A 25222-nucleotide genomic window follows, 5' to 3' on the forward strand; every position below is an offset into this window, starting at 1 on the left:
TGCATGCATTATGTTCCAACAGGAGGCTGCATATTTGTTAGGAGCATTTTTTGCACAACACTATATTGTTTTTCACAATCAGAAAGTGGGTACATCACCCCAAAACATTGCCCTTATGGAAGCATGTACTTTTATTTGTTCAGAATAAATCATTTTAGGGGTGGAAGAATATATTCTGTGAGCAGTTACCCGAATTGTCTACCCATCACTGGTTGTTGCACCCATCTTGTCTGAACAAACATGTAAGGCCTTTTAACCAGAGAAAGAAGAGTGCGATCTATTTTGTATGGTCATTGGGGCCAGTGCAGTATAAGCACTTTGAAATGTATAAAAATATACATATATGTGCACCTCCAGAATATTTTATAAGGAGACGCCAAGGCCACTACCAGGAAGATAGGAGTGGGAATCCAGTCAGTGGCTCCATGACAAGGGTGGGGGGTAATTGTGTTGCGGACTGATTGGTCTGCGCAAATGTCATGTAAATAATGGGTAGCAGTCTCAACCACTGAACTAATGAACATTTTTCCTTTGTTATCTGTCTTTTCTGATGCAGCCTCCTTTCTCTGTTGATTGTGATTACATGAAAGTAATTAACTGTCAGTGGCGTATATATGTTCTATTTTTCTTTCTACATAAAAAGGAAGCATTGAATGGTTAATGACTTTTTTATTCTTACTAGTAAAATTAGACATTTTGTGTCTATGAAGAAGCTGTGCAATAGCAACGACAACAATAAACAGGTAACGTGGTCTTCAGGTAATATTGCTTGTACTAGTGGCAGCATGCATTGTGTGGAATGGTTTTAAACATCTATTCATCTCTTCCAAAAACAGGGAGAGAAAGATTTTTTATAGATAAGTGACAGCAATTTTAACACATGGCTTATAATACCATCACATTTTATTTTATTATTTTTTACCAAAAACCTCTATGGGAATCTCATTGTGTAGGGTTGATGAAATATGAGAAAAACAAGCAGGGATGATTTACAGATATTGTTGCCAAGTTGCTCCACAGTGGTTGCCAGGAGTAACTAATCAGCAATTATTTGTAATTAGATCATGATCGCAAGGGCCTTACTAGTTGCTATGGAGAGTTTGATTGGTGCGCTTTTGCTTTAGGCAAAAATGCCACTGAATGCCAGTTAGGGAAATATTTGTGTGAATGATAAAATGATAGAATTTAATGGAAAACTGAAAGTCAGGAACCTTGTTTTATGAGCTTATATGAGGAAATAAAACAAATTAATTTTTAAAGCCTAAATGTTAGAAAATGGTAACAAGTATCCTGCATTAACCTGTATTTTATTTCCACTCCAGATCTACAAGATAAATCGAGAAGACAATCCACTTGCAGGTTGGCCATTTTTTCTCTATATTTTTGAATAAAGAAAGAGCAAATGTTATTTTGAAAATGGGAACTAAACTGGGTTTCTATAAGCCAGTGGTTTTCCAGAGGGTTTACCCACTTAAAGTTCCTTTTCTTTGTATCTCTCTTTTTGCCTAGATGACTTATCAGAATGAATTAGCTTACTGTTCCAGCTGTGCTGCTTTTAGCTAATGAAACATACGTTAGCACCTGATGTTGTTGGCACATATGCACTGCTTTCCGTGCTCAAGCTGAAGTGGGTTAATTTACGACCTCTGAGACAGTGTGCCAAGTGCAAAAAAAATAGGTGCAAGGCACATCTATGTCTAATGAATTGCCACAGGCCTCTTCATTCTGTTCTGGAGCACAGAGACCTGTGGCTGCCCTGGAACAGCACTTTATTCATGAAATGGGGGGGGGGGGGGGGGGGGCACGTAGGCCACCCCTCCTGCAATTTAGGGAGGCTGTAACAAGCCTGTGCCCTCTGGTTCAGCAGTGTAAATCTCGCTCCAAGTCTAAAACTAGAAGCAGATTGCAGCATTTTCTATAGCACAAGTGCTTGTTAGATGAGAACTAAGGGGCATATTATAGCACTTGTACCCAGGGAAAATTAAATGACCCCCTAAGATCTCCTCTCCCATATCTGGAGTACATGATTAATGGCACCCAGCGACAAACAGGGTTCCACTTGCAAAGCATTATGGATGGTACCTAGAAATACATGGCAACTGCTTTGCCAAATTCTGCCAGCACTGTAGATAACGTTTTAAGGAATCAGTAATCAGACTGTTTCTTAAACCTAAATAACAGTACAAAATAGAACTAGAACAGATTAGCTCTGTTTAGTTCAGATTAGATTAGCTCATGACCATACATTCTGTGCCAAAAATACTTTGTAGTACACCCGGTAACATTCCATTCTCTAATAGGGAAAAAATGTATATGTAAGTATATTATTATTATTTACTTATGCCATTAATGTATGAAGAGACAGCATATTGCGTACTCAGAATAGTCTTTTTCTGCAAATGATAGGAAATTTTAGAAGAGAGCAACTTCCTAAAAATTTTATCAGTGAGTATTCTGGTAAAGGAACATTCAGGATATTATTTAAATTGAAAGCTAGTGTTACTCAAATGAATTAGTCAATTGGGAATTGCCTTAGACGCTTTTATGGTAATACACTATCTTTCAGAGTCTCACTCATTTAGGCTGAAAAACAGAAGGAAAGAATCAGTTGATGTAAGATCTATCACCTCTCGCAGTAGTGATGGTAAGTATGGATGTACAGTAAAAGCATAGTTTAACAATGAAGCATAATTACCCTTTTATGTGCACATTGATGCAGACCGGACCCACACAACTCCAGTAGCTATTGCATGTCCAAGTCCAGACTAGCCTACAGTGATAATTTATTTGCATCCCAGTAATCACTGCAGTACATGTTCATTAAACACCTTTAGCAGTACAATCTTATTCCAGTCCTAACCCTGCACCCTCAGTTTCCATTCATATTTCTATTCCCCATGCCCACACAACAGCTTACCAATTACACTGCAATTTATTCAAGTGGTGTGCTATGTATATATATGTGCATTTTCTGATGTAATAGATTCTGCAGATGTTATATAATATCTATATAGTAGGGAGCCAAAGGACACCCAACACGGTTGTAAATTTAAAGCATTCACCTTGTTGTTGCCATCATGAGGGGTTACTCCCTTTTTTTGCTGTGAGGCAGAAACTCTTCTTACCATGTGTCATGGCAGAAATGTGCCCCGTTTTCCATGTTCTAATAAAGCAGGTGTAGCACTTAATTGAAAGCCCATGTGACGGTATACATTGCACATAAATAAGAACTATTTTACTGTGTGAACAGCACCAAGTTTGCAGAATCACAGATACTCTTCGATGGCTCGAATTCACACCATGACTATCGAGGCTCCAATTACAAAGGTAATTATTCCTTGTTGCCAAGCTCATTTGAAGAGCTTACTTTGATTTGTGTGTATATGATTTATTCCTTATTGGAGACTGACCATATATTCTCAAGGCAATTACACACCGAGGAGAAAACAAAAGAACGGCAGATTTTGGGAACAGTGTGTAGCAAGTAGTAGTGGTAATCAAGAAGGCCTGTGTGCCTCGAATATTGTCTTAGTAGAGTTTTGTTCTGTTACTACTATAACTTGTGACAAGTGTATAAAAACTTTCTATTCAGGCCTCTCCTATTCATATTCCAGTCTCTCATTCAAATCAATGCATAGTTTCTAGGGTAAGTTGGACCCTGGCAACCAGCCTGTTGAAATTGCAAAGTGCAGAGCAGCTGAATAAAAAGCTAAATAACTCCAAAACCACAAATAATAAACAATGATAACCAATTGCAAATTGTCTCAGAATATCACTCTCTATGTCAAACTAACTGTTAACTCCCCTTTAATATTGTATCCTTTAGCTGAAGAATGGGGTAGAGCAAGTTCTTGGGCTGGGAAATGAATGGAGAAATTTTCCCATTTTGTGGGTGTTCTATTGGTAAAATTATAGAATTTGATCTGCCATCACACTTTACCCCAGGAATGTCCCTTCTCCTCCTAAGGTCATAAACATCATCAATGCAGCCCAAGAGAACAGTCCTGTGACTGTAGCCGAAGCGCTAGACAGAGTTTTGGAAATTCTTAGAACAACTGAACTCTATTCGCCTCAGCTGGGAACCAAAGAAGAAGACCCTCACACCAATGATCTTGTAGGCGGTTTGATGACTGTAAGTTGAAATAAAATACAATATAAGTGCTGGTTTTACACTTCAAAGATTACAGCAGTAAAGGAAACTTCAGTATAAAGTCATAAAAACTGTCACCAATGGAAAGACAATGGGGCAGATTTACGAAAGGGCGAAGTCGCTAACGCTAGCACTTTTTCGCCAGAAATTACATCCGCAGGGACATCTCCAATTTACTTACAGGGGTAGGCGACAATTCGCTAGTGAAAGGGACCGTCGATAACGTTCATTCGCACTCTATCGCCAGGCGACTTTTTGCTCTTGCAAACGGTCGTTACTCTGTAAATTCAATAAAGTGCGAATTTTAAGCAGGATTGCCTGCAAAAGTCCTAACTATTAAACTATTTGGGTTAACATTCATTTTAGGGTGGGCCCATATGTAGGGCATTAAAGGATCTTTTTTTGTCTTTATTCAGGTTCCTTGGACATTTGTAATAAAAAGTGGCAATTTCAAGCATTTGCACCAACATCTCTAATAAAGACATCCATATGATTTGTATGATATATGATTTTATTCAGATTGACCAAAGCGTAAGAGGACTAATGAAGTTTTGCTAGTCAGAAGTAATCGCTAAGCAGAAGCTAGCGTAATTTCTATTTGAAATGCTTGCAATGCCAAAGTAACTCTATCGAAAAGTCGCCAGCGTTCGGCACCCAGGATGCAACTTCGAATTTTAGTGAATGAGCTTAGTGGTAACGAATTTTCACCTGGCAAAGTGGTGCGAAGTGTGCGAATCGGCCGCTGGCGTCAATTCGCCCTTTGGTGAATCTGCTCCAATGGCTTTGCCAAAGCAATCAAAATCATTATATATGTGACTGCTATGTGCATCTAGGGATATAATGCACCACTGAAAAGGTATTGGAGTTTGTGTACAGGAATTATAACATTCACACTGGCAGAACACTGTCCCAACACTGTCGCAACATAACGGTTGATGATTATGGTAATTATACAGTCATGATATGTCACATGCACAGAAATCTTTACAGCTTATTGGCTGTCAGGAAAGACCCCAAAGGGGGGCATATTAGATATAAAACTGTATGAAATAGGCTTTAATATTGTTATGGTTTAATGTAAAACTACTGTCATGTGTTATTAAGCCATCAGAGAATCTGTGCCAGGGACTCTCACTATTCTGTTCTCAGTGTGAATTTTGGATTTTGTAGGATGGCTTAAGAAGGCTTTCAGGAAATGAGTACGTTTTCTCAAAAAGTAAGTCTGATTTCTTTCATTTACTTTGTACTTGATGTATAGAGACCTCTCTTCTCTGACCTCACTGCTTGCCTGACATTCCAAAGGGGAAAATCACCTTCCTCTATGTAATATAGTATTTAAAAACCACGTTAGACTTGGGAATCAAGCATGAAAAATATTTGCCACTTTTTAATTGAATACTCCTAGATTTTCTTACCAGAAAATAACCATGCCTTGCTGTGTGTTCCAAAGATGCAACTTATAAAAAAGGTTTCCTGCTAATCCTCCTTTCTAGTAAGAGCTGTTGCAATGAGAACTGTGCTCTGCCGGACACCAGTGCATTGGCTTCTTCTATGTATATAGAGGTATGAGAAGTAACCATCCATTTTATGTTTCAGACATGCACCACAGCCATAGTCACCTTTCAGTGCCAATAACCATCAATGACGTCCCAGTCCCACCTCGTATCGCAGAATTACTAGAAGATGAAGGATCCTGGGACTTTAACATATTTGAATTAGAAGCGGTTACAAGTAAAAGGTATGTCCCTCTTCTTATCTCTTGGCATCAATAAATATTAGAAACATTGTACAATGGGACCACAGGTGCAAGAGCTGAACCGACCCCCCCCCCCCCAGATAATGTGCTACTCACTCGCACTTACTTTCTGGCCTTGGTGTGGAAACTTCAGTGGGCACTACTGGGCTGCAGGCCCGGGTACAGGAAGCAGTAGTCTGGCTGGTAATGAACAGACTTTCAGGTAATTCATATCTACTTTTGACCAAATTCTTTCTACTCAGTTCTTTGATGTTCCACATAAAGCATTTCCACTGTGTGTTTTTATGCAACATCAATGTCTGCTGTGAAGTTTTGGGTTTACTGACGCCAAGGGCAGCTGCAATGATTTACTACCATCGTATAAGACGACTGTCCCTTTGCCTCTTCCTTAAAGGAGAAGGAAACCCTAAAAATTAATATGACTTGAAACGCCATGTTTTATATACTGAACTTATTGCACCAGTCTAACGTTTCAGCTTGTCAATAGCAGCAATGATCCAGGACTTCAAACTTGTCACAGGGGGTCACCATCTTGGAAAGTGTCTGTGACACTCACATGCTCAGTGGGCTCTGAGCAGCTGTTGAGAAGCTAAGCTTAGGGGGTCGTCACAAATTATAAAGCTGAAAATGAGGTTGGCCTGTCATACAAGCTGATGCTACAGGGCTGATTATTAAATTCTGATGCTAATTGCACTGGTTTCTGTGCTGCCATGTAGTAATTATCTGTATTAATTACTAATCAGCCTTATATTGTGACATTTCTATTCTATGTGTGCTGTATATTTTGAGTGGGTCCCTAAGCTCAGTAAGTGACAGCAGCACAGAGCATGTGCAGTGAATCAGCAGAAAAGAAGATGGGGAGCTACTGGGGCATCTTTGGAGACACAGATCTTTACTGCAAAAGGGCTGTAGTTGCCTGAGGTTGGTTCAGAAGCCCAAAACATAATGTACAACATTTCTAGCTAGTTCTTTAGTTTAATTTTCTATGTCCTTTAAGCTGCCTACTACAGTGACACGCGTTGGCTTCACAAAAAACCTAAGCACATAATATTTGATCTGTGTGTGTTTGCAGGCCGTTGGTATACCTTGGCTTGAAGTTATTTGCTTGTTTTGGAGTCTGCGAGTATTTGAATTGCACAGAGGCCACGCTTCGCTCCTGGTTACAGTTAATTGAAGCCAACTATCATGCATCTAATTCCTACCACAACTCTACCCATGCTGCTGATGTCCTACATGCCACCGCTTTCTTCCTGCAGCAGGAGAATGTTAAGGTACAATGATCTCATTCATACACAAGCTGCATTCAGAGACATGTTGTTTACCCATTGGGGCTTTTATAAAGTATATGGATAATTTACATAAGTACTAAATTGCACAAGTGCTGTCCCCCATAGCAACTGATAAGCTCATATCTTACAATTAAACAGTGTAAATGAATTAGGTGCACTCCCCACTCTGCTGTTAAACGTTAGTGTGTTTATTGGCACATAATAAATTCAACAATCCACCATAACTAAAAACTTAGTAGTGATTATAGCAAATAGGTGCTACCACTACTGTAGCAGTAATACTCCATAGTACTGCACACATATGACAACTCCTGCGTAAATACATGTTGGAAACCAAAAAGGTCAGTGCTAGCCAAACTGTGGGCCACTAGGGTGCCAACAGCATTTGCTGGGCCTGAAGGTCGAGATTCGTAACAATTGCTGATATGGTCTCCTAGGTATACCTGGCTAAGGTATTTTGCAACTAAGTCTAAATTAGTGATAAAGAATAGTTTTTATATGGCTGTAATTTAGTTATGACCTAAGAAGGGAGGTCCTGACCTTGTGTAGGGCCTCAAAGAGTGGCTTGTACTGAAAAAATGAAAACAAACTCTGAATTAGACCTTTGTATTAGCAGTAGACTAATGAAAAGGAATGTATGTGTGTATGCACCCATACTGTTTAACCCCTAAGTTACCAAATGAGCCATGAAGCATTCAAGTGATTGGCGGGGACTATTGGATTATTGGTGTATTTGTACAAAAAGCAGGGCCAGTGTGAGATACATATATATATACTGTTGTATAGACAAATACAAGAGGTCTTCTGCACTCAACCCATTATCAATATATTAAAGACATTTAAACATTTTGTGCCTTAAGCTACTTAAAATGCCTTACCCTTTAACCTTTTACTTGCCAAAAACGTAGGTACTACGTTCTTGCAGGGAAAAGCCCTAACTGCCAAGCATGTATTACCTACGTTCTTGGCTGTAAAGGGCTCCTCTCTGCATCTGCGGCAATAGCTGCTTCAGCAGAGGGATCCGGTGCTCTCCCATCCCCCTAGGCAACGAGTAGGCACAGAGGAGGGGGAGGTCACATGGGTCCTGCGATGCGATCGTCGCAGGACCCGCCTACAGTTATGCAGAAACGTGTCTGCTCCTTGTGCTCCGTCTCCTCTGCCTGTTCCAGCCAGCCTGCGACTTCCTGCTGCGTGGGCTCTGCTTTTATGGACCCCCGTTGGCTGCCCAGGACCCTGCTGGTCATCAGAACTGTAAGTAGCCTTTATTTTAGTTATGCATACGTTTACACATACATGTATGTACAAATACACATTTTACAAAGTTTTTTTTTTTTTGCAATTTTGTATTCATCAGAATTTGTACTTTACAAAAATATATGGTTTTGGGGAGTATTTGTGCTGTTAGGGGCTTCTTGTGGCACAATACTCAGTCGATTGTCTATGTTCACAGAAGGCAAAAAGACAGAGGAGAAAATTCAAATGCACAAATTTTATTTGGGGTCCCCACGTGCCAGCTGCTTTGATATATCTATGCACATTGGGCATCAAACTGTTGAGTAGACCCTTATCTTCAATATTTAGGGTCTTTTCCAATTGTATGTAAGAAATTGGTTGAGATAAATGCGACCAACTGCAATATTTTTAGGCGATTTTTAGAAATGTCATAAAAACTGCTACCTTTAGTGTAGCTTTGCAGTATGTTAGTTTGTAGTAGAAAGACATAATTAACCATTTTGGATTCGTCAGAATGTGTTCTTTCCAAAGATGTATGGTTTTCAGGAGTAACCATGCTTTTTTGTACCTTTTATCCCACATAAAACTTGCAGTGTTTCTAAATTAGTGTAAATGTAAGCCATCAAATAAGTATGCACAAGGTAGATTCTGGGGTCTTTACGTGCCATGTACTTCGATAAACCTATGTACATTGGGCATCAAACTGTTCAGAGGACCCCCAGCTTTCATATTTGGGATGATTTATCTTGATACCTAATTGTATGTTGGAAATAAGATGCTGCAGGGTGGAAGTTTTGATGGGAATTTTGGAAATGTCACCAAAATTGACAAACTTAGGATAGGTTTGCGGCTTGGTGCTTTGGAGTAGAAAGACATACATTCCCAATTTGGATTCGGGGGACTGTGTACTTTCCGAAAATATATGGTTTTCTGGGGTGAATGTACTTTTTTCTCCCTTTGCCCACCCCAAAATGATGTAAATGTGTTGATTTTGCAGTACCTGAAATGACAGACCATATGGGGGTCTTACGTTTGTGGCCCCTATATGCCACGTGCTTAGGTACACTTATATATATTGGACATCAGACTGTTCAGAGGACCCCAGGCTTTCATATTTGGGGTAAATTTTCTTGATGCCTAATAGTATGTGGGAAATTAGATGCTGCAGGGTGGACGTTTTGATGGGATTTTTGGAAAGGTTTGCGGCTTGGTGCTTTGGAGTGGAAAGACATGCATACCCAATTAGGATTCAGGGGAATGTGTACTTTCCGAAAATAAATGGTTTTCTGGAGTGAACGTACTTTTTTTCTACCATTGCCCACCCCAAAATGATGTAAATGTTGATTTTGTAGTACAGACCTTATGGGGGTCTTCATTTTTAGGCCCCTATATGACAAGTGCTTTGGTAAACCTATACATATTAGGCATCAAACTGTTCAGTGGACTCCTGATAATCATATGTAGGGTTTTTCACATTGCTACCTAATGATGTGTGGGAGATATGATGCTGTAGATTGGAAGCTTTGAGGTCATTTTCTATATAAAAATTATAACTTCGGGAAAGAATTGCAACTTGGTAGTAGTGTGACGTACATAGATATCTTTACCCATTTTTGATTCTCCAGAATCTTCTTTCTAAAAATGGGTAGTTTTCTAGGGTAAACCTACTGCTAGTAGAATGTTTGGCCTTGAAATCAGAAGTATGCCGTTTTGTGGAGTGGTGCTTTGGAAATTTGGTAGTGTACTACATGGAGATTTTGATCTATACAAGTGAGAAATCTCCATAAAACTATATATACTTGGTATTGCCCAGGTGCTCAGCCTCCAGTGTCCCAACTGTATAAGCACAATACTCAAGCGCAAATCAGATGACACTCTATAAAGCAGGTTTACTGCAGCAAGCTGCTAACAAACAGGCTGAGGTGTTTCAGGAGTAATTCCCTTAAAGGGATACTGTCATGGGAAAACAGTTAATAGTGCTGCTCCAGCAGAATTCTGCACTGAAATCCATTTCTCAAAAGAGCAAACAGATTTTTTTTAATTTTGAAATCTGACATTAGGGTAGACATATTGTCAGTTTCCCAACTGCTCCCAATCATGCGACTTGTGCTCTGATAAACTTCAGTCACTCTTTACTGCTGTACTGCAAGTTGGAGTGATATCACCCCCTTCCCCCCCCCAGCAGCCAAACAAAAGAACAATAGGAAGGTAACCAGCTAGCGGCTCCCTAACACAAGATAACAGCTACACACACTGTAGCAAACAGCACCAACAGGAATATCTGTTTAAAAGCCTAAGAAAAGCAAAATAAAGTGTGTGCTACAGTGTGTGTGTGGGTTTTCATAGTCGGTTGGCGTGGACACCGAATGACATGCACCTAACTACTAAATGGTAGATTTGAGTTCCTGGTGAGTGCTGGCTGAATTGTATTTTGCTGAACAAGATAACAGCTGCCTGGTAGATCTAAGAACAGCACTCAGTAGTAAAATCCAGGTCCCACTTTGACACATTCAGTTACATTGAGTAGGAGAAACAACAGCCTGCCAGAAAGCAGTTCCATCCTAAAGTGCTGGCTCTTGTGAAAGCACATGACCAGGCAAAATGCCCTGAGATGGCGCCTACACACCAATATTACAACTAAAAAAACAAATACACTTTCTGATTCAGGAATGAAATGTTAAATGGTAGAGTGAATTATTTGCAGTGTAAACAGTGTAATTTAGAATTAAAAACTACATCATAAAAATCATGACAAAACCCTTTAATCCTAGCCGAATCCCAAATTTCATCATGAAAGATGCTGCCGAATCCCAATTTGCATATGCCAATTAGCTCAAGGAAGGGTGAAAAAGTTCACGTAATTTAACAATTCGAATTTGGTTTGGCCAGGCACTTGGATTTGGCTGGATTTGACTCTTGCTGAAAAAGGCAGAATTTTGGTCAAATCCTGAACCAAATCCTGGATTTGCTGCATCGCTATAAAGTAGAAGTTTGATTTGTGTCAAATGCACTTTGTAGCTGGTTTGCCCTAAAACTGTCCCTTCCCATATTTTCACTTGGCCAGCCAGAAAGCCTCAACACATACCCGGTATTTCATATTGACAGCACTTGTGTACTCAAGGGAATATTTGAGTCTAAATGGCCCATTCTCCACACTTCAGCCTGCTAGACAAGCGTTTCATGACAGTTCTCGTTTTAGGGAAGCCTTGACCAGTTAGACAAGGTGGCGGCGCTAATTGCTGCCACGGTACATGACGTGGATCACCCTGGCCGGACTAATTCCTTCCTCTGTAATGCCAGCAGTGAGTTAGCCGTATTGTACAATGATACAGCAGTGTTGGAGAGCCATCACGCGGCACTCGCATTTCAGCTCACAGCAAAGGACAACAAGTGCAACATCTTCAAGAACATGGACCGGTAGGTACAATATATCTCATACCATGAACAGTGCACACAGTTGGGGAAGAGCAAGCTTTACAAGGTACCTTTGTTTATAGCTAGCTGGTCTGTTTAGCTGATGGCTCTATATGTTTCAGCATTTACTGATGAAGGTTAAGGGCTGGGCACTGTCCCCCCTTCACCAGGATTACATGGCATATGTGCAACTGGTACTGGCTGCTTCCGGTAACTGTACCTTTTAAAGAGCTATGCAAAAAGTTTATACTATAAAAATGACTAAATATAAATAAATGAAAGATCAATCATATTTAATGTTATAATGACAATGTTATGTGACTGTACACCTGTAGAAAATGAACGCGTTCCCTCCCCTACAGGACACAGTATCGGACTCTCCGGCAGGCAATCATTGACATGGTTTTAGCAACAGAAATGACCAGGCATTTTGAGCACGTCAACAAGTTTGTCAACAGCATCAACAAACCCATTGCAGCCGAAGACAGCAATTCCAATGTAAGACACAGGGCTTGGGTATCTGGGCCTACAAAATTGGAAACGTATTCTGCTGACAGTTTAGATATGGCGGAATGAAAGTCAGGCTTTTCTCTGAACAGAAGGATAATATTTCTGCTCAGGTCATATTTCCACCGTATTGAATTTTTTAGGGATTTATCAAATCCAGGATTAGGGTTCCTGCACTGAATCTATCATTTTTGGATCCAGGTTAATACCGAAGCCGAAAAAAAACCCGTAAATGCCCAACCTATTGGAACCCTAATCCTGGATTTGATGAATCCCTAAAAAAATATAGAACCTACCTTATCTACCTCCATAGACCCCTGTTGTACAATAGCTGCCTTTAAAAAAAGTATGGGACAAGGTGTCAAGTTGTAACATATATATTGGCACACATATATTTTGGAACACCACTTGTTTCACCTGGGTGAAAGCTGCTTCCAAGCCAACCAACATACTCAAGCTTCAAATAGGGAGGAAGCACACTAATACATATCGACAATGCCTTTAGCCGAAATGTGGCACATGCTTTTGGGGAACAACCCCATTGCTTCCTCCCTGTTTGGAGCTTGAGTCAAGTTGTAACATTTTATTACGGAATCCTGGGATATTATAAGATGTAGAAAGACAATGTAGACGTAGAATATCAGGTCGTAGGTAGGATATGTGCCAGGGGCTGTAAAAAAAACTGGGATTTGGAGTCGAGGAAGGAGTAAAGTTGACTGCAAAGAGATGGAGTTTGGGCAGATCAGGTGCTGGGTTTGGGAGTGCCAGTTTCATGGATCAGTTCCAAGCTGGGGTGCAGATCACGTCATCAGTGTTCTGTAGCTTTAACGATTCTGCTAAAAGTACCAGTGAGAAATCAGCCCTTTATTACAGTATTTCTCATGCAATGATGATCAACCTGACTGGCATTGCTGATCTGCCTATGTTACAGAGTGAGGGCAGTGATTTTGAGTGTTCCACCAACATAAGGAATTCTCCAGAAAACCGGATTCTCATCAAACGCATGATGATCAAATGTGCTGATGTAGCCAATCCATGCCGCCCCTTGAACTTGTGTATAGAGTGGGCCGGAAGGATCTCTGAGGAGTATTTTGCACAGGTACGTTACTCTTCCTTTCTTCTCCGGGCTGGAAGATGATTTTCCTATCGGAAGTGGGAATGGCCCTGTACCATAGTATTTTCATCGGTTCCGGTGTTTTATTCAGCTTAAGGTGTGTGTAGTTTCCTACCTGCTGCTTAGTGGCAAGTCCCATCATAGAACGCCTTTGTTTTACAGACAGATGAAGAGAAGAGACAGGGATTGCCAGTTGTGATGCCAGTGTTTGACCGAAACAGCTGCAGTATACCCAAGTCTCAGATATCATTCATTGACTATTTTATTACAGACATGTTTGATGCGTGGGATGGTAAGTTGACATTTCCTCTCTTTATGCTTCACATTAAATATGTTGTACCTGTTTATTTGAGGTGTTGCTAACAATTTAGGTTTCTGGTCATGGGACACGTTGAGTTTTTTCCTCCAGTGGAAAAATGCCCAGCTGTGCCACAAGTCCTTCGGGACGACTTCGGAAAACAAAGCTCTCTGAGTGCCCTCCCGCCAGCGGTTTAGATTCTAGCCGGCGGAAGCAGTTCAGGGAGATTAGTCACCCGAAGAAGAGGCGATTTGTCACCGGGCGATAGAGTCCTGCAGAGGGTCGGGTACCCACGGGTTACCCGCAAAGACCTGCTGTACCCTGCAGGTTGTGGGTAGAAGTTCCGGGTGCGGGTATAGATGCGGGTTGGCGGTTCTGCAGGTTTGCGGGACTTCTCAATTGTGATTTTTATGCCTTTATTCTGATCACGTCTATTTCTGATGATGTCACGTCCAGTTTACAATGACAGCACTTCCTGGTTTAATCCTTTTTTTCTGATCATGCCTACTTCCGATGATGTCACTTCCGGTTTACAATGATGCGGATAAGGTACTTGCGGGTCGGGTAGTAGATCCAAGTGGGTAAGAATGCGGGATGCGGGTCCGTGTTGTGGACTGAAGGTTGCGGGTATGGGTCTGCCCTATTACAGAGCTTGCAACATTTTGGAAGGTTGAAGGGTCTTCAAATGTGATAATGTGTGTCCAACCCCACTTCAGTCTTTTTATGTTATCTTTAGACATATGCAACATATCATACTATAATATTCTGGGTGTATTCTGCCTGTGAGTTGATAGTACCAATAGTGCAAGTGCATTTGTGTTCTGTAGTTGGTTGTTGGACATGGGATTGTATTTGAAATATTAGATAGTGTACTTGTTCTTATCTAACTGGTAAGAAAATGGTTGCAGATGCCCATGCAGTTCCTGCCAATGATCACCATTCATTCACCATTCAAATCCATCATCTGGACCAGTTGTCCTCTTTCTTACAGCCCAGACTTCATGTTGCCTTCAAGCTTCACTGGGTTTTTGTAAATGAAAATAAGAAAAGGTTTTTATGGGATTTTCAAAGTGTGAATAATTTCCTTTTTTGTTTCAGCCTTCGCCCATTTGCCCAACCTCATCCTACATCTGACGGAGAATTACAAGTACTGGAAATCTTTGGACGAGTTAAAGTGTAAGAGTCTCAGGTGTTCGTCCGACTGAAGCAAGAAAGAGCTGAAACCCAACAGTGACCTCCTCGACCCGCACTGTGAATTATTCCCTTATGAAAGTAATACAGATAAAGGGGAAGCACACTGGCTCAACCCTCGCTTTATTTAGTGCATATGTACCAACAATGGATTTCAATGGGGAATGACGTATATTGTGACAATACGAGGGGACCTTATACCAACGTAACTTATGGAAGGCCAGTTTCTTTTGAAAATTAACATCTTTTCATACTTAGTATTCAGTAGTCAAAGACACAAGACTTATTGAATGCAGTGTAAATGCACTTATCACATGGGGTTTATGTATCATTCATGGAAATGTGAGGGCCGGTGACCTTTGGTCAATATTGCCCAGCCAGATGGAGTGCCAAGCTTTGCCTGATCATAGAGAGTAGACCACTCTGTTTTCTTGTAACTTATTGCACTTTAGATTTTCTAAATCTGCATAATACATGGGTCTGCTCCTGTGCATGCAGCGCCCACTGTACACAGATTTCTATTTTATTTCAAGCTATTGTACAGACATAGACGACGACGTGTTAAGGGATTCTATGTACATAATCCGGAAAACTGTGGCGAGAAACGGAGCGAGAATCCTTCTTATTGGAAGCTGTTTGCGCTGCTAATATTTATAGCTTTGTCTATGGTTAGATTGTTTTCTGCTGCTAAACCAATCACAAACACACTCATAATCCAAGAAGCCAAGTGTAGCTACACTTTACCCCTAACAAGAGGATACAATGGAAAGGACACCCAATAGGAGAAGCCATGGATACTCCCATATACTCATTGCACGTATAGTGTTAAGGGCTAAACATTTTACTAGCTAAAGTGCTTTTCTAAATGATTTTAAAATCCCATAGACATGAATGGAGAGTGGAGGAATTTCACTCTAGAGGACATTGTCAATCTTTAACTTCACTTTTTGATAAATATACCCCTTTGTGTTTCCTATAACTTCCAGTTATGAGCAGCAACTCTGCAGTGTCGAGATGTGGGAAACACCAGAGCGGTTGGTGGCCATACATGGGTCACAGCTTATTGGGTGATGTAGAGACCCTTGTGGTGGCGTGGCCAGATATCTAACAAGGACATTGCAAAATCACTTTGGGTGAGGATCTCCTGCAGTCTATTTCCAACAGTCTCCCTTGGCTCTTAGAGGGATGGTTCACCTTTAAGTTAACTTTTAGTATGACATACAATTCTAAGCAACTTTTCAGTTGGTCTTCATTATTTATTTTTTTAATTATTTTCCTTCTGACTCTTTTCAAGCTTTCAAATGGGGGTCATTGTCCCCATCTAAAAAACAAATCCTCCATAAGGCTACAGATGTATTGTTACTTTTTATTCCTCATCTTTCTATTCAGGCCTCTTATTCAAATCAGTGCATGGTTGCTAGGGTAATGTGAACCCTAACAACCGTATTGCTGAAATTGCAAACTGGAGAGCTGCTGAATAAAAAGCTAAATAACTCAAAAACCACAAATATTGAAAGCTTAAAACCAGTTGCAAATTATCTCAGAATATCACTCTCTACATCATACTAAAAGTTAACTCAAAAATGAACAACCCCTTTAATATTTATTCCAATAGAGAAGCGGCTATGGCGGAGCTCACTGCAGCGTTCTCTTCCTGGTCGCAGCTATCGCGAGACTTCGGGTGCTAGCCCCGTACACTCCAATCTCACTCAGAAAATATTCCTCGATTGCAGCGCTGGCCATTCAATGAAGGGAACGCTGGTAATAATATCAATCTGGCTTTATGAAGTGTCGATCACGTAGACACGAAACGCGTAGGTTTTGCAACAGCGCACCCACTGTGAACATAACTCTGCACTGTGTGACATAATAAAGCCGGATTCCCTTCATTGAATGGCCAGCGCTGCAAGCGAGGAACCCCTTTAATATTATCCAATAGTTTGACCCAGGTGCAAATCGGGGGAAAGATCCACATGTTTGGTGACCTCGCCAAGTGAGCAGATATTATAATTTATGCCCAACTCCAGTCTCTATCAACCAGATTAACAGTTGCTTCTTTAGAGCCCCCCCATAGTCTTAAAACTCTGATTCTAATAATGAATTGTCACCATCATGTCTTTCAGTGAGTTGTAACTATAAATGCCTTTGTTTTGTTTGTAAACTTCCTATAGTGTAAACCAATGCGACCTTTATATCCATAGATTTCCTAAACTTCACTTAGGGCTCTTACTGACGAGCGGTTGAAGATGCACTCCCCTGCGTTCCGTTTTTCTGCGTTCAGCCGGAGAGGAGCGCAGGAATAGACGTATTTAGCTTTTTTCAATGGGGCTGTACTCACGTAGGTGCCGAATGCAGGAAAAATGCAGCATGTTGCGTCTCAAGCTGCGTTCAGCGCCTACACGTGCCTGTGTGAGTACAGCCCCATTGAAAAAAGCTAAATGCGTCTATTCCTGCGCTCCCCTGCGGCTGAACGCAGAGGAGCGCAGCTTCAACCGCTCGTCAGTAAGAGCCATTAGACTCACTCCCCAAGCACAAGACATATTTTTCTACTCCTCAAATGGTCACATCTTTAAAAGCAAGATATCATTGCAGATGAAAGACAACTGTACAGTACTATTGCTCCACTGTTTGTATGTATATATACACATACACACTGTATATACACACACGCACTGTATACAACAGGGGTCCCCAATCTTTTAACCCGTGAGCCACATTCAAATGTAAAAGGAGTTGGGGAGCAACACAAGCATGAAAAAGTCCCTTGGGATGCCAAATAAGGGCTGTGATTGGCTATTTGGCATCTCCTATGTGGACTGACAGCCTACAATAGGCTCTACTTGGCACTATATTTAGTTTGTATGCAATTAAAACTTGCTTTCAAGCTTGGAATTCAAAAATAAGCACCTGCTTTGAGGACCCTGAGAGCAACATCCAAGGGGTTGGAGAGCAACATGTTACTCACGAGCTACTGGTTGGGGATCACTGGATACAGTATATACACACACACACCAACACACTGTATACAGTATATATACACACACCAATACAAAATATACACACACACCACATCAGTATATACTGTATATACACACACACATATACATTATATATACACACACACTACCGGAGAAAAGTGCTTTTCATGGAATCTTTCGGTCCAAACACTGTGTCCTTTAATAAGCAAGCTGTGATTCTTTGTACCTTGGCCCTTGGGAAGTCTCCAGTGTCAAGTTTATATGTCTTTGAAGGGGTTGGTAATATATAATAATAATAATAATATTTCTGTGACTGACAATGACCAGTTCATTGGAAGCTGTGGCCCCCGGTGCACACAACAGGTGAGAGGGGCTTGGTTATAGAAATACCAGCAGCTGTCGACATAATGTGCCAACATTTTCTATGTTTTGTATCAGACAAAAATCCGTTCATACGATGTACATGCGGAGAAGTGTACAGAAACTCTATTTTTGTTAGACTGGCAGCAGAACCCTCCACTGTATTGTATTATAATGTCGCACTGCATGTATCCAAGCTGGTGGTGACACGTCTGTTCTTGTGTGTGTGTGTGACTCTTCTTTGTGTTTAAAAGAAACATTTCAATTTTGATGAAAACTTTATAGTTCTGGTTTTTTTTATAGTTTGTTAGGATTTTACATTTCTGTCCCCTGTATATGTTGTATCTCTCTTTTATTACCGGACAAGGATGTAGCAAAGAGTAGGACTGACACGTAAGATACAGTATATGGTGTGACGGCTGCGCAAAGGATTAGTAGCGGATGCTGGTGATTCCCATACGTGTCCAGACTTTGGTGCCATTACTCAGACATCAGTAAAATTATATTAAATTGTTCAGTTTCCTTAAGATTTTGTTCTTGTGAGCTGGTTATTTTAAAGGGCTGTTACTAAAGCTGGCCAGACGAGGGCTGATAAAAGCTGCCAACTCCGTCCCATTGGCCAGTTTATGGGGGGACAGGCCTGCCCAACTGACATCTCGGCCAAGTGTTCATGGGGCAGGTTTAAAAATCCTATCTGAGCCAGGACCACATTGGCTAACTATGCGCCATGATCCTTGCCCGATAGCCGATATCTCCCAGTTCAAGGTTGGCATATTGAGAAAAGATTCACTCATTTGGCGGATCTTTAAAGGGCATGTAAAGGTAAAAAATTAAAATCCCATTTTTACTTTCTTAAATGAAAAAGAAACCTATCTCCAATATACTTTAATTAAAAAATGTGTACCATTTTTATAAGAAACCTGACTGTATGCAGTGAAATTCTCCCTTCATTTACTGCTGTGGATAGGAATTGTCAGACGGTCCCTAACTGCTGAGCAGGGGAAACAATCATACTTATGAACAGCAGGGGGAGCCCCCGCCTTACTTCCCAGCCATGCACAACTCAAGCAACTTTGTTTGTTTCCCTGTTGAGCAGTGACTGTGTAGAGATTTGTATTGGGTTTTATTTTTGCCTTTACATCCCCTTTACTGTTTCCACTCCAGCTGCAGGGACAAAGATCATGGAGCCAGATTTAAACAGATAAACTGGGATTCTATTTGGAGGATTATTTTGCTGCAGCCACTGGTTCTGCAGAGTTGGAGAAAGTTTGTATTGGGTTTTATTTTTGCCTTTACATCCCCTTTACTGTTTCCACTCCAGCTGCAGGGACAAAGATCATGGAGCCAGATTTAAACAGATAAACTGGGATTCTATTTGGAGGATTATTTTGCTGCAGCCACTGGTTCTGCAGAGTTGGAGAAAGTTTGTATTAAACAGTACAAAAACTATAGAATCCACATTAGATTACATGACAACACAGGACCAAGTGCAGTCTGTCTATTCTGATTATTAATCAGTCTTGCTGTGTCGGCTTCTGGCAGATATTTGACATATTTGAGATATTCATTTGTGCTGTTTTGATAATTTATTACGATCCCTAAGCAGCCCAGACCACACTGAGCATGTGCACAGTCTTAGTCTTGCAAAGATGTACAGTATAACAAATTTACAAGATGGTGACCCCCTGTGGCCAACTGAAAGCATAAATCATTTGTTTGATTAGGCTTGTGGTGCAGTAAGTTCATGTTTATGTTTAGAATACAAAATACAGCATTTCTAGCCTTATTCTATTTTAGACTTTACTTCCCCTTTAAGTGCATTTGCATAAAGAATAAAGCCCCATCCACTACCCTCCATTGTCCCCCCTCCCTGCTTCCTCCACTCATTGTCTGTTATTTTAAAAAGTGTCTCTGGATGTATATGGACGTGGACCTGTAAATGCAGATTAGCGCGGCGGAGCTCATGGGCATCATCTTCTGATCCCTTTGCAAGTGAACTGCCGACACTGACCTTTTTCACAGTTGGAGCCAGTCTGCTATTTGCACCTACTGCTCATTCTCCGGAAAGCTCTGTAAATTGCCAAAGAGAAGAAGAGGATACGGAGATGGCGCACCTGCGCTGCACTACTTGTATGGAGAGGTCAGTGGACACCAGGGACACTTTTTTAAATAATGGACTATGTGGGGAGGAAGCAGGGAGAGGAGTGAATGGAGGGCAGTGGATGGGAACATTCTCTTTGGGAAGGAAGGGGGGTTAGATTGCCTTGTAGATAATGTAGATAATGCCATAATGGTGGAACATCCCTTTAAAGGAAAAGGAAACCCTTTCGTCGCAAAACCCCTCCCCCCCGGGCAAATGCCCCTAACTTGTCAGTCACCCCTCCGTGCAGGTCCTCTCTTGCCGAGTTCACGGGCGCCATCTTCGTCCGATCACTCTTCTTCCTGTGCTGATCGGCGTTTGGCGGCGCATGCGCAGTAGGAGGCATTTGCCAGTTGATTTTAAAAAGATGGATCTCTTTATTCACTTACCTGCCATACAACATGAACTTCAAGGAACTAAATGCCATGCGCGGCTACGGATCTACTGCACATGCACCGAAAATCACAAAGTTTCCAAAAAAAGAAATTAGAAACTTTGAGATTCGGGAGTATGCGCAGTAGATCCAACTGGCAAATGCCTCCTACTACGCATGCGCCGCCAAATACAGGAAGAAGAGCGATCGAACGAAGATGGAGCCCGTGAACTCGGCAAGAGAGGACCTGCACGGAGGGGGGACTAACAAGTTAGGGGCATTTGCCCGGAGGAGGGAGGGGCTTTGCGCCAAAAGGGTTTCCTTTAAACAAGAAAGCCGTATCCTAAATTGGAAAATTGGCTTCATGGGAACATGTTCTATGTCCCCTTACATTTATTACATTTATATTTGAACTTGCAAAATTGTCAGCTGTGGAGCGACACCAATCATTGCTGGCAATGGGTTTCCCCTTATCCCGTGATGAAATTCAGATACGTAGCCGCGCATGGCATTTAGTTCCTTGAAGTTCATGTTGTATGGCAGGTAAGTGAATAAAGAGATCCATCTTTTTAAAATCATATATGTGAGAGAGTTGCCATTCTCTTCACTTGCAGAGAAACCACCATTTGTGACTTTAGTCTGAGAGAAATAGGAAAGAGGTCACATAGTCAGACAAGTAACCAACTTACCCGCCTCCTCTTATTCATTAATCACTACACACTGTTTCATGGCACAGATACCCAGTCTAGAGCACTTATATACTACTTCCCTTATACAAGGATTCAGTCATGATTTAATGGTGTAGTGTTAATACTATTAAATATGATTTTACACTACGTACATTGCATATCATTTATTCTACTACTAGACATTAAGCCCGTTAAATTAACGGGCGCAAGAGGTCCGTGGGGCACATGCGCAGTAGCGCAATCCCACGGACACAGGGACTGGACGCAGAGACACTTCAACTTTATTATATAGGATTTAAAATGATATCTGTAAACCAATCTTTTTCTTTTTTTTGCTTTAATAATGGTGTGGGGAGCCAGCAGTTGTTGCCTATTCAAACCCTGTCTCCTGGTGTGAAGGCTCCACTTTTGCCATTTCTCCTGCATATCGACCATTAGAAGATCATGGAAGAACTTTTACCAGTACAGACTATTTCTGAATTTATTTTGATTTATATAATGCTGAAACCTTCTCCAGCCTTCAGGGAATTCAGAAATCACATGGGCAACCCAAGAGCCCTATGAATTGCTCCTTCTGCAAATCACTGCAGGTTAAACTTACTTCTGGCATAATTGCAGTAATATGTTTCCTTGTGTATTTTTGCACAATTAAGAGAATTTTCACATAGGGAGCAACTGAAGGTAGTGCCCTGCAGTGGGTCGGGCACCCTCGGGTTACCCGCAAAAAGCTACGGTAACCTGCGGGTTGCACGTAGAAGTTTCGGGAGCGGGTATAGACGCGGGTCTTCTCAATAGCGAGTTTTACTCCTTTTTTTCTGACCATGCCTACTTCCAATGATGTCACTTCCAGTTTATGATGACAGCACTTCCTGTTTCTTGATGGTCAGAGGGTCACGGATCGGGTTGCGGATAAGGTACTTACAGGTCGGGTAGCGGATCCAATCAGGTAAGTATCCGGGTTGCGGGTTGGGTTTAACAAATTGGTTCTGCGCAGGACTCTAACTGAATTTATTTTCAGATACTGTTGCCGGCAGGGAGTGAGATTTCTTGAAAGCAACAAAGTGCCACATCTGTCACTGCCCTTAAAGTGAATGGCAGGCAGTACAGGCAGTTTTGCCCATAGTATCTGTAGCAGCAGTGCTATTAGCCCCAAGCAGAGCAGTGACAACAGCATAGAAACATGGAGGCACTATCAGTTCAGGCAACTAAGTAGTTACTTACCATTGTTCTGTTGATATGCTGCTGGGGAGAAAAGGGAGCAGCACAGCAGTAAAGAGAGACACTCGTTTATCAGATCACAAATCACATGACTGAGGGCACTTGGGAGAGTAAGGAAATGGCCTCATATCAAATTTCAAAATTAAACTGCTCTTCTGAAAAATGGATTTCCGGACAGGATTCAGCTGGAGGAGCACTAATAATGGTGGCAGTTTGAAGGGGGAAAAAATCTCAGTATCACTTTAACAGAAATTTCATGAAATATGAGAGATTTCTTGAGAACTTGGGCCCCAGAAGAATGTACTGCTTTTCAGGGGAAGACCTTCAAATAACTCATCCACAAAGCAGTACAGGGTCATAATAGCAAATGTGTATGGAGATGAATAGAAGGAGCTCACTGGCAGAAGGAGCACCACTCAGTGGTATTCATTTCTATATTAAAGGAAACAAAATGCTAAATAATCTGATAATAAAGAAACTGTATATCTTTTAATGAATAAATAATACAGATTTGACAGAACAATTCTACATACAACTCCTCACCCACTGATATTCCAATTGCGTAGAATAATTCAGCGATTGGCCATTCAGATCCAAGAATTCATATATTGTAACCTCCGCACACCTGTAGTTCACTCTCTCTGCTTATGGTGGCGCTGGACTTCCGTAGACCGGGCAAGGTCCCTTAGCAACAGTGTAAAGAAGTAACCGGATCTGCACACATGCAATTTTTGAGCAGTTGGGGAATATCCCCTTTTATTGGGCCACCAACAAGATCGGGGGGGGGGGTTAACCCACCCTTCATCAGGATCACAATACATGTGAAGAAAACACCTTTATACCATTAGCCCCTCCCTTTACCCATGGTTCCCATGGTGTGAAAAATTAACCATTTGTGTAGTCAGAAGCATGTCCAAGTATTTAGTCCAATTTTTGGTAGTGTCCATTTTCTTAGAAAGTTTGCGAGAGTCCAGTTCCGGATTGCAATCCCCATAACTCTACATTTCAAAAACCACTATAATTTCAGTGAGACTAAAGACTACCCAATTCTCTATGCATTCCCCCCCCCCCCCCGGCAATTCTTATCTGTGAAAAAAATAAAAAAAAGGAAGAAAAGAAGATCTCTCTTTTTTTCACAGATAAGAATTGCGGGGGGGGGGGGGGGGGAATGCATAGAGAATTAAGGCTAAGTAACAACCCCCACTGGCTGTGAGTAATTTTTCTTTTTATTAAAGGGATACGGTCATGGGAAAACATGTTTTTTTCAAAACGCACTAGTTAATAGAGCTGCTCTAGCAGAATTCTGCACTGAAATCCAAGTATTCAGTGCAGTGTCACGGACACTCCTAACAACATTTCAAGATGGTGACCTTTTGGGCTCAATCATTGTGGTTATAAAGACTTTGAAAATGTAAAGTGGTGCATTGAATTCAGTATGTAATATATATGTTTACTTGTAATAGAAGGATTTAGCAGCTTTCGTGGAGCAGGTTTAGGAAGAAAGCAGAACAGTGAAAACACAAGTGCACTTTATAGTTATAATAACAATACAATAAATACACATAATAGCCCCGTAGCTTAACATGAGATCATAGAAACACATGCAAATCATTTGCACCAATAACACAAGCTACACTTATGGCAATAGCAGCAGAAGGGGCCGGTGTGTAATAACAGACTAGGGTACATGTCGGATTGTTGGCAAAGAATAATAGTGAAGGCAGTGTGTAGGTACAACCAGATTTAGTATTCAAATGGCAAAACTAGGAGTGTGCATGTTGATGTCATGTAGTAGCAGCTATGAGTAGCAAGACTAGGCCTGGGTGTAGGAGGCAGTGCTGCTAGACGTCCAGCATACACCAATCAAATATCACCAGCAACACAAACAGAAGGGACTTAAGTCCCCAATGTAAATTACAGGAGCTGCAGCCGTAGCCATGCCCTTCCTTCTATCCCAAACTTTTTTGTAAGTTTTTTCTATAACGGCCTTAGGGGCCTATGTATCATGCTGTGCAAAAAATGGAGTGAAGCATTACCAGTGATGTTGCCCAGAGCAACCAATCAGCAATTCGTTTTCAACAGTTAGAAAAGCAAAAATCTGACTGGTTGCTATGAGCAACATCACCGGTAATGTTTCTCTCCACTCTCTCAGCATGATAGTAAAAAGGGATGCACCATATCCAGGATTCGGCCGAATTCTTGTGCCTGGCCGAACCAAATCCAAATCCTAATTTTGCATATGTAAATTAGGGGCAGGTAGGGAAATCACATGACTTTTCATCACTAAAGAAGATTTTTTTCCCACTTTTTCCTTTCCTGCCCCTAATTTGCATATGCAGATTAGAATTCGGTATTTGGCCAAATCTACCACCAAGGATTCGGTCGAATCCCAAATAGTGGATTCGGTGCATGCCTACTAAATAGACCCCTAAGTCTCCCAACTACAAATGGGTACTGCCGGCTTTCTAGGGCATAATGGCCTCATTCTTAAAGGGGAACTATTGCAAAAAAT

General features: G+C 41.2%; 1 protein-coding gene across 4 annotated transcripts in view; it reads left to right on the forward strand.

Annotated features, from left to right (window-relative positions):
* LOC108717944 (high affinity cAMP-specific and IBMX-insensitive 3',5'-cyclic phosphodiesterase 8B) overlaps window positions 1-16209 on the forward strand; it is a 98102-nt gene extending 81893 nt beyond the window's left edge. For all 4 annotated transcript variants that reach the window (XM_041568959.1, XM_041568963.1, XM_018265406.2 and 1 more), the window contains exons 10-22: window positions 683-743; window positions 1323-1359; window positions 2567-2644; window positions 3251-3327; window positions 3968-4132; window positions 5321-5366; window positions 5747-5888; window positions 6979-7177; window positions 11628-11845; window positions 12205-12340; window positions 13281-13448; window positions 13626-13755; window positions 14860-16209. In XM_041568959.1, coding sequence (XP_041424893.1) covers window positions 683-743; window positions 1323-1359; window positions 2567-2644; window positions 3251-3327; window positions 3968-4132; window positions 5321-5366; window positions 5747-5888; window positions 6979-7177; window positions 11628-11845; window positions 12205-12340; window positions 13281-13448; window positions 13626-13755; window positions 14860-14966 — 1564 coding nt within the window. In that variant the 3' untranslated portion in view covers window positions 14967-16209. The remainder of the gene's footprint in view (window positions 1-682; window positions 744-1322; window positions 1360-2566; window positions 2645-3250; window positions 3328-3967; window positions 4133-5320; window positions 5367-5746; window positions 5889-6978; window positions 7178-11627; window positions 11846-12204; window positions 12341-13280; window positions 13449-13625; window positions 13756-14859) is intronic.
* Window positions 16210-25222: the final 9013 nt, after the last annotated feature.

The sequence above is a fragment of the Xenopus laevis genome, chromosome 1L (genome assembly GCF_017654675.1).
Source record: "Xenopus laevis strain J_2021 chromosome 1L, Xenopus_laevis_v10.1, whole genome shotgun sequence".
Taxonomy (NCBI): domain Eukaryota; kingdom Metazoa; phylum Chordata; class Amphibia; order Anura; family Pipidae; genus Xenopus; species Xenopus laevis.